Source organism: Siphateles boraxobius, unplaced genomic scaffold (assembly GCF_051911475.1).
Source record: "Siphateles boraxobius isolate OS27281-9 unplaced genomic scaffold, OSU_SipBor_1 16, whole genome shotgun sequence".
In the NCBI taxonomy this organism is placed as follows: Eukaryota; Metazoa; Chordata; class Actinopteri; order Cypriniformes; family Leuciscidae; genus Siphateles; species Siphateles boraxobius.
The window spans coordinates 1,052,859-1,062,274 of record NW_027508766.1 but is presented as its reverse complement, the minus strand read 5'-3'; the positions used below and the strand labels follow the sequence as shown (position 1 = coordinate 1,062,274).

At 39.9% G+C, this 9,416-nt stretch overlaps 1 protein-coding gene and 1 long non-coding RNA gene across 2 annotated transcripts; one reads left to right on the top strand and one right to left on the bottom strand.

The window, feature by feature from the left end:
* Positions 1-3,299: 3,299 nt before the first annotated feature.
* Positions 3,300-3,935, bottom strand: LOC143738922 (uncharacterized). Its single transcript, XR_013204079.1, has 2 exons — positions 3,768-3,935; positions 3,300-3,641 (listed from the first exon to the last, which is right to left on the bottom strand). It is a non-coding gene; the product is annotated as an uncharacterized LOC143738922 (long non-coding RNA).
* A 2,947-nt stretch (positions 3,936-6,882) lies between these two features.
* On the top strand, positions 6,883-8,872 carry LOC143738921 (uncharacterized). The gene is made up of 5 exons (XM_077230992.1): positions 6,883-7,135; positions 7,232-7,273; positions 7,606-7,656; positions 7,865-7,918; positions 8,381-8,872. The coding sequence occupies exons 1-5, from the start codon at positions 7,039-7,041 to the stop codon at positions 8,455-8,457; spliced, it is 321 nt and encodes a 106-aa protein (XP_077087107.1). The 5' UTR covers positions 6,883-7,038; the 3' UTR covers positions 8,458-8,872.
* The last annotated feature ends 544 nt before the right edge of the window (positions 8,873-9,416 follow it).

Sequence of the window (9,416 nt, the reverse complement as noted above, 5' to 3'; positions counted from 1 at the left end):
GTGTTGAGCCGCAACCCCAACCTCCTTATGTGGGACAGAACGACATCTCGATGTTGAACTGCCAAAAGCTCGGACTGAGCTAAAAATCAACCAATCGTCGATATAATTTAATACGCGAATGCCCTGGAATCTCAGAGGAGCCAGAGCTGCATCCACGCATATTGTAAAAGGTGTGGGGTGATAACCTAGGCCGAATGGAAGAACCCGATACTGGTATGCTTCGCCCCTGAAAGCAAACCTCAGGAACCTCCTGTGATGAGGATGGAAAGATAAGTAAGCGTCCTTTAACTCTATTGTGACAAACCAGTCCTCGGACTGAATCTGTGACACAATCATATTTAGCGTAAGCATAATATGCTGTTTAATTGACGCAGGTCTAGAGTAGGACGCAACCCCTCATCCTCTTTCGGAACAATGAAGTAATGGCAGTAAAACCCTGACTGTCTGCCGGGAGGAGGAACCCCTTCTACAGCTCCTTTTGCAGAAGTGTCAGTACTTCCTGCTCCATAACCAAAGCCTGCTCGGGGTCCACCACAGTGGGGAGGACCCCTAGAAATCTGGGCGGACAAGAACCGAATTCTGAACCCTTTTCTATAGTGTGCAGGACCCACCGAGAAATATGTGGCAGTAGTTTCCACGCTGCCAGAAATTCTACTAGGGGAACCAGTCTCTCAAGACTGGCCTCTGGATTTGGTTGAACAGTCAGTACGGTGCCCTGAAGCGGCGAACCGGCAGGGAACAACCGAACTGACCGTTCTACGACCCTCCTCGGAGGATCGTATGGGGACGCTGACACCTCGGTGCCCTGAACGCCGAACCGGAAGGGAACAACCAAACTGGCAGCGCTGCGACCCTCCTCAGAGAGTCGCAACACTGAGGGCGCAGAGGAGAAACGATTTCTCAAAACCGTCCCTGCCCCGGAGGAGCCCTCAGAAGCTTTATTAGAGATGACAGTCCTCAGATCTTGCCTCCCTTTAAATAACTTAGTTCCAATGACCCTCCTCGGAGGATCATTGGAAAAAGCAGGCACCTCGGCACCCTGAAACGGCGAACCGGCAGGGAAACCGAACTGACTGCTCTACGACCCCCCTCGGAGGATCGTTTGGGGACACTGACACCTTGGTGTCCTGAACGGCGAACCGGCAGGAAAACCGAACTGGCAGCGCTGCGACCCTCCTCAGAGAGTCGCACCCCAGAGGGCGCCGAGGAGAAACGATTTTCTCAAAAACCATCCCTACCCCGGAGGGGACCACCCTTTAGAAGCCTGATAGCCTCGGCATCAGGGCTTCCTATTCTCCAAGCTTTTTTAGAGATAAAATAGTCCTCAGATCTTGCATATCTCTAACTGGCTAGACTGCTACCGCCACCCAAGTCCCCTTTGATTGTGGAGGAGCCCAAATGGCGATGCTCGCTGTGCTGCGAGGAGCTTAGTAGACTGAGACTGCTCCGCCCAGCAGTCTCAGGAACATAGATTGGTGAGGAAGAAACCTCTGGAACGCCGCTGAACGGTTTATTCTTAGTTTCTTGAAAGCGGAGCATCCAGAAGAACAGACATAATTTTATCTTATTTTTCTTTACTTTTAAATCAGAAAAACGTATATATATATACGTATATATATATACGTACAGAGAGTCGCCACCCAGAGGACGCAGAGGAGAAACGATTTCTCGAAACCGTCCCTCCCCAGTATAGTTTATCTGTTTTTGCACGACGCAATTCTCGAATAGCGTCAGTGCTGACAACCTCACATTCATCCATGTCTTTATAATTTACCCACCAGCGTTGCCTAAAATTTTTTTATTTTTTATTTAGATGGCTGGTGGGTAACGTCGGGGTTAAAAATTATGACGCCGACTCGGGAGAGAGAAAGCTAGCAAGCGTCTCTTTAACCCGAGGCACTGTCATACCATGATATTTAATACCCATAGCATTACTATAGTTAGACGTAGGGCATTAAACACATAAAATAGAAACCGACTTATTCCACGATCTTGACACCTCAGTGTGGTGTGGAGATAGGGAAAAACGGCAGTCCCCGACGAGGAGGCTGAGATACAGAGTTTTTCTGTTTTTAGATTTATTTCATCTAATAAACTCCTTATTTTCACTCTCATAAAGTTCAGCTGGCCAGAAAATATTTAACTAGCAACAACACTAGATAAACCTCCTTTTAAAGCTCCTCTTTATTCAACAGAGTTATGAGCTGACTTATTTATTCATTTATTGAAAACTCAAACATCTGCCTTTTCTTAATATCTTTATTTGTTTTGTTCTCTTTTTCTAAACAAAACACTAACGATACCAATTCCTCGGAACTGGAAATCGCCAGCACTGGATCTGGCAGGTGAAAGCTGAGATAGGGCAGAGCCCGTCCCAACCCCCGCTGTCAGATCCGTTTGCGAACCCCAAAATGCGAGTCGCCGCCGTGCATCGGCAACAGCGGGACCCGCGCGGGGAGCGCGAACCGAACCGTCCTCCTCGAAGGACGCCCGGCGGGAGCGGAGCGTCCTCACGGACAGTTTCTCGCAATGCTCACAGTCAGCCCCCTCGAGAACTGACTGTAGCATGCTCCACTCCCAAATAGTAACAAAAAGCTGATGTGTGTGTCCCCACCCGTGATATAACGTGGGCAGGGAACAACACAAAAGCTGCTTGCTCTCTTTTGCCATAATATATATATATATTGCAACTTGACAGACAACAATAAATATGACAAGGACAGAATACACAGATCGCTTGCTGAAGGCAACAGAAGCTGTCGCGGTCTGTTTTCTGGTGTGCTTTATAGCTTCCTGGTCTATGACGTCACCGCCTATGACGTCTCGCTCTTCCATTGGACTGATTATACACGTGCTTCACGACGCAATCACGCAGAGCGTTCCCACCGCGTCTCAACGCAGCTCGAGTTCCCTTGAAAGGGAACTGACCCTATAGCATGTACTATTGTTTGCACTTTAGTTTTGTTCATTTGAGTAGGCCTATTTATTATATATATATACACACTTTTATTCTGTTTTATTGTTCACAGAAGCACTGCTGGTGCTTGATATGACTGTGTGAATCTGTTTTTTATGTTGCTATTTGCACATGTAAATCTACATTTGAGGTATTTTAATGGGTCACGGTCACTTATCTATTCTAATTCCATTTATTTTGAATCTAACCTTCTATAACTGTCCTAGCTATTTCAAACCAGGCCTGCTACAGAAGAATGAGGGGGGAAATCAATTTTGCACTCTACCCTACCGGATAATGTGTTCAGGGTATGGATGAATCAAAAAATAACAAAACAAATCTATTCACAGCATGTATTGAATTTTTACACAAAACAATTCACCATAAACACCAAAATAAACTCAAACATTGAATACATCACAAAAACAAAAAATCATGGTGTGAGTTGATGAGTGTGAAACTTATAAAGATGACGATGAATAATGGAGTTAATAAAGTGAGCAGTCTTTAGAATGAACAGTCTTATCTGCAAATGTTAGGTATTGATGAAAGGAAGATTATGTCCTTCTGGCTGTAGCCCGTGAGTCTTTGAATAAGATCCTTGAGCAGTTGCACCCATGCACACAAGCGAACTCCAAATCCAACACTCAAGGGCAATGTAAGTCATGTGTAATTCAAAAATCCTCTACAAAAGAAGAGGATTTTTAACATTTATACAAAATGGATTTTTAACATTTACACTCATTAACATTTATACAGATTCTTCACAAAAGCATACACAAAATATGAAATATAAGAACTATAAACTCACGGTTGAGCAGCAAACTAAACGTTTCTCAAGCCAGAATTATTAGTGAGAACAGCAGATACCATATGGTTACTCAAACTGAATCTACCTCTTACTCCTCTACTTCCTCTTTTATCCATAAGGTATAGGTGCTACTGGTGTCCCCTAGTGGATGGGATGAAAATAGCACTGACAATAAGAACAAGTAAACCATGTGACAGACAGTGACTGTTACATAACCTTCTAATTAAGTCAGTTAACTGATGATGACTGGTTAACAAGCATCAACTGTCAGTCAGAAAAAAAAGAGAAAAAAAAGTTAAATGAACATCCCTACTTCATATATATTTGAAGTGAATATATTCAGTGCAGGAAGTCATCTTAAAATTGAGATTGACCTCGTAAATCTTGACTGTTTTTGTGATGGCAAGAAATGTACAAAGCAGCCATACAAGTATCGTTCTTTACCATCCGATTGGGGACAGAGTTCATTTTGATCAATATGATCATTATTCCCTGTATAAAGTAGTGACCTGAAATTGTTACCTTAAAGACACATTTTATTTATACTATACATAAATATAGTATACATATATACAAGTTAAATAAGGAAGCCAGATTTCAATGCCAGTTCACTTGACTGTCCACACACACACACACACACACACACACACACACACACACACACACACACACACACACAGTTCCATTGCAGGCTGAAGTCCCCTCTTGGATTGGTAGACATCGGTCAGAGTTGCAGATCCCCTCTTTGCAGGTTTAAAAAAATTAAATAAAATGCATATTTGAAGTTATATTATGAAAAAAGACCTTAAAAGAAAATTTTGAATTTCTTTTGTTTCTTCAAAATGACCAGAAACACTAATCCCTTCTTGGTCACTGTGGAGCGATAGTCCCCTGTTAGTAATATAGACATGTGTAGGTGTGTGTCTCTGGACCACAGAACCAGTAAGATGTGTCAATTTTTAAAAAAAACAGTTATACAGCTGAATAAATAAGTTTTCCATTGAGGTATGGTTTGTTAGGATAGGACAATATTTGGCCGAGATACAACTATTAGAAAATATGGAATCTGAGGGTGATTTTTTTTTTTTTTTTTTTTTTTTTTGCTGCATTCACTCACAAAAACAAATGTTTTATATATTTACATTAGGAAATTTACTAAATATCTTCATGGAACATAATCATTACTTAAAATCCTAATGATTTTTTGCATAAAAGAAAAATCGATAATTTTGACCCATACAATTTATTGTTGGCCATTGCCACAAATATACCCGTGCTACTTGTGAATGGTTTTGTGATTCACGGTCACATATATACACACAGATACTAATATATATATATATATATATATATATATATATATATATATATATATATATATATATATATATATATATATATATTAGTATGAAAAAAAATGAAAAAAGCACAAATGTCAGGGCATGTCAAAACATCTATATATATATATATATATATAGATGTTTTGACATGCCCTGACATTTGTGCTTTTTTCAGTTGCTTATAAACATATTAATATTAATTAAGGTTTATAGGTGCTTTTTTCAGTTGCTTATAAACATATTAATATTTATTAAGGTTTAATTACACTCTATTTAGCACAAACAGGGCTACCATAATATGTGAGCAAAATGTATGTACATGTTTGCATTTTTGAGAGAATATTGTTTATGCAAGGTTATTGAAAAAACTAAAACTTAAAGTGTCTGAAATAAGGCCACAACACACATACTAAATATGTGTCCACAAGACTTTTGACTAATGGGCGTTGTTGCATAGAGTTTTTGCTTCAAAATGATCTGAAAATCATCCTGCCTAATCATTTATACAAAACAATACATTGATTTAAATTTTATAAGACACCTTTTGTTTGGAAAGGCAATATGCATGGAGGCGTGTTCACACCTGAGAAGACAAAGGCCGGATAATGTGCCACATACATAATGAGCTGCATATTAATTAGCCTTTCACACAGGTGTGTCACAGGGTCCCAAAGAATGCAGGGACAAAAGAAATTATCTATATATACATATTTTACAATTAGAAATTGTAACCAATTACAAATTGGTTACAATTAAAACAACAATTAAAACAGTCTCTGCTTTAACCGAGGAGTTTAAGGTCAGGTCCGACTGGAAATGACTTTAGCAGAGTCACGCGACAAATGTGTAAGGGAGGCAGCCCCTGTGGTAAAAACTGGTAGAAAGTGGTCAGCAAAGAAATCTGTTGTAGAGGCAAAGGCTGACCTTCAAATTGGGGATATCGTGGGACAGGTACAGCATGGAAGAGGGGGTTTTGGGCTGAGTTTAGCTCCTCCTAAATTGCACAAGGTAGGCCCAGCTCAAAGGAGGAAGCTGGTAGTCATCGAGGTGCGAAAGCAGGAGGAGACGATGAGATGTATAAAGGCCATTTCCCAGGCCAAGCAGGGAGAGTGGATGAGATGGGAGAGTGTGGAACAACGCAAAATGGGCTGGCAAGACCTTGGGTCAATGGAAGAGAGTAGGATCAGTTTCCTTATTAGGTCAACATATTGTCGCTGTCGGATGAAAACCGTGTATGTCCATTTTGCCGATTTTGAGATTTTTCGACGGATAGAAAGTCCAGGTTCATTTCCGTATACAGTATGCTTCACATTATCTAAATGACCAATGAAAAGTTGTGAAATCATGTCATCTGATTTCCACGTATATCCATTTGCTGTCAAAGCTGTCAATCACGCCGCGTATCTCCCGCCCTGTGGAGGTGCCTCGCCGGTCTCGTGAAGTTTCATCTTAAGCGTCTCTGGAAGCTCAGTATTGGATAGCCGAATAACACTGTGAGGTAAAGTATCAGCAAACGTTTGTTTTTTACAACTGTTCTCACGTTTATTATATATACACAACTGTTATTTACCGGTAAATGGTCTAGAGATGAAGTAATTGTCCACAGGTTCTTCACAGATTAGCTTGCTTGCAAGTATGTAAATAAACTTGGTCTGATTGATAAGATTTATACTTTTTTAAAATTTTTTAGTTTTTTAGTCAAACTGATCAAATTATAGCCTGTAATGCTACTGTCATGACTGTCACTAGACACATGCCTAACTCATACTGTGCTATCACAGCTTGCCAGAGGCTGATAATTTCCAGCACTAGAGTTATCTTGCTACGTTTTTATTGTGGAGATGTTAACGCACGGATTTCCGAAGTGAAGCAATGTTGACTGGGCATAACGCTATATTTTTTTCTGCTCTGTTTTTCTCCCTTCCTTCAGGATGTCTGTCTCTGTAAAGGAGCTGTGTGAATTGATGAATGTTAGCTATGATAGGGCTGTTGTTGAGGCGATTGCGAGGGTCAGCAATGAGGAGGAAGGTTTGTAGGAAAATAGAATTAAGCCGGCCAAACAGTTAAGTCTACATTGTATTCATTACTCAAATGTTAACTGGTTTTCTTCTCTGTCATTCTTAGATTCACTTGAAAGTGACAGTTCTCAGACAGCTGCTAATGAGGGTAGGTACTTTAGGCTTCAATTATTTTCTCCCAGTAGCAGCTATACCTATACAGCAACCTAAAGCCTATTGATGTGTTGCACATTAAGATGAAAGTCTGCCACACATGTTATTCTGGTTCCCTTGATCAAGGAATCTGCTGTTGCATTTCCAAGTACTAACCCATCAAATTGTATGTGGCTAAATTAAAACATTTTAATCATAGAGAATTCAAAATGTATAGTTACTGTACATTTGCTGGTCAAAGCTACTGATGCAAGCTCAGTTCTGAGTTATTCAAACATTGTAGGCTATTCAGTGTGCTAAATGCATTTTTTTCTTTATTGTTGTTAGATTCTCTGGAAAGTGATAATGAAAATCATTCCGAAATAGCTGCCAGTGAGCGTAAGTCTTCTTCTTCTTCTCAGATTAGACTATACTAGAGCCTCCACCTCACATTAGTTTTGAGTAGGACTTAAAAACTAAAGCCCATTACTAAAAACAAATCTAGTGTATTTAATCGATTAACAGTCAAAATGAATGCAATCTTATATCTGAATGATGTAAACAGTGCATTTGTTGTACTAAATGTGTTCCTCTTTATTATTCTAAGACTCACTTGAACACAATCCAGAAAATGACCCGGATTACACACCTGTCAATGAAGGTGAGTAACTTATTGTCATTATTATTACATTTCTGTTTGCTACTAGTGGGCTCAGCCACACGCACGCACACACACGCGCGCACACACACACACACACACATACACACACACACACACACACAAAGCAATCCAATGCCAAAGCAATGCCAAACTTAAATGCATGCGTACACACTGACACACACAAAGCAATCCAATGCCAAAGCAATGCCAAACTTAAATGCATGCCTACACACCCACACTGGAGTTGGAGATCCTACGGTGCATGACCTTCGAGCTGTCAGGTGTTTTATTTTTTGTTTTTTTTTAAAACTCTTTTTCACAAATACATGAAACATTATCCATATCATATTAAAATATTTTGTTTCATTAATCTAAACATGCTTTTGGTTCCCTCTTATCTCTTATCTGTGTCCTATGTTCCCCGTCACCCCTCCCCCTTCTTTTCTTTAATCTATCTATTAGATACAATGTGGATGGCAGTATGGAGTTTAAACTACTACACTCTGACAACTGGCAACCCTTCACATCCCCATCCCTGAGGAAGACGTGTGTCATCGTGGCCCCACTCTATAGATCCCAACCAAAAATTAAAGCCCTGAAGTTCAAGCACCTTCAAGAACTGAAACATGTTTTACCCAAGGACTTTCATCCATTTTACAATGCACTTGACCATGAGTGATGCACTATTTCACTACCTGGATGAATGGGCTGTCCTGACTTACTGATTAATTTAATTAAATGTTCTATTTATTGTGTATTGGCATGTAATTGTTTATGTGCATGTTTTAAAATGACATGGTCTGTTGAACTCTTGGAATTCCTGTCAGCCAATTCTGACCGGAAAGACATGATTAAAATATTGCATTAAAGCCTGTTGCTATTTTATAATTCCACCTGTAGTTGTAGTAGCAGTATTGAGTCTAATTAGTCGTTACTGCTTGAATCACCTGAAGAATAAACATAATAAACATGAACTGGTTAACTAGAGTTTACTGGAACTGCAACTTCATTTTCACTTTCACTTTTATTTTCTGCAATACAGTGCCAAATAAACACAGCCTGGTGAGACAATGACTTTCCTTTACAGTAGGTCTAACTTTATCGAGGTAAACGTTTCCCCCTGACGCCAGACATACGTATTGGAGTGGAGAGGAGTGACAAAATTACGGTATGACTGCAAACAAAGTATCAGTTTAGCATTGCCATGTCAGTGTATTGATTCATTGTCCCTTTATAGTTTGCAAGAGACATTTAATAAACTGAGCGTATTTAATAAACTGATACGTAGGCTATTTAATAAACTGAGCGTAGCCTATTCATCTGTCATTATGAAACGCGACTTGGTCTTTCTAATTAATGATCGGAAGAACGCGTATCGACCACCGTTACTGTAAAATATACACGTATGTCCATTTAAACTCGATTTTGGTCAAATGTGGATTATATCATTACACTGGCAAGAATATGGTTACATTTAAAGATGCCGTACGAAGTATGA

Coding starts and splice junctions, on each gene's coding strand:
- LOC143738921 (XM_077230992.1), top strand. CDS start 7,039: ATGTCTGTCTCTGTAAAGGAGCTGTGTGAATTGATGAATGTTAGCTAT. Junction 7,136..7,231: donor GGTCAGCAATGAGGAGGAAG/GTTTGTAGGAAA, acceptor TGTCATTCTTAG/ATTCACTTGAAAGTGACAGT. Junction 7,274..7,605: donor TCAGACAGCTGCTAATGAGG/GTAGGTACTTTA, acceptor TATTGTTGTTAG/ATTCTCTGGAAAGTGATAAT.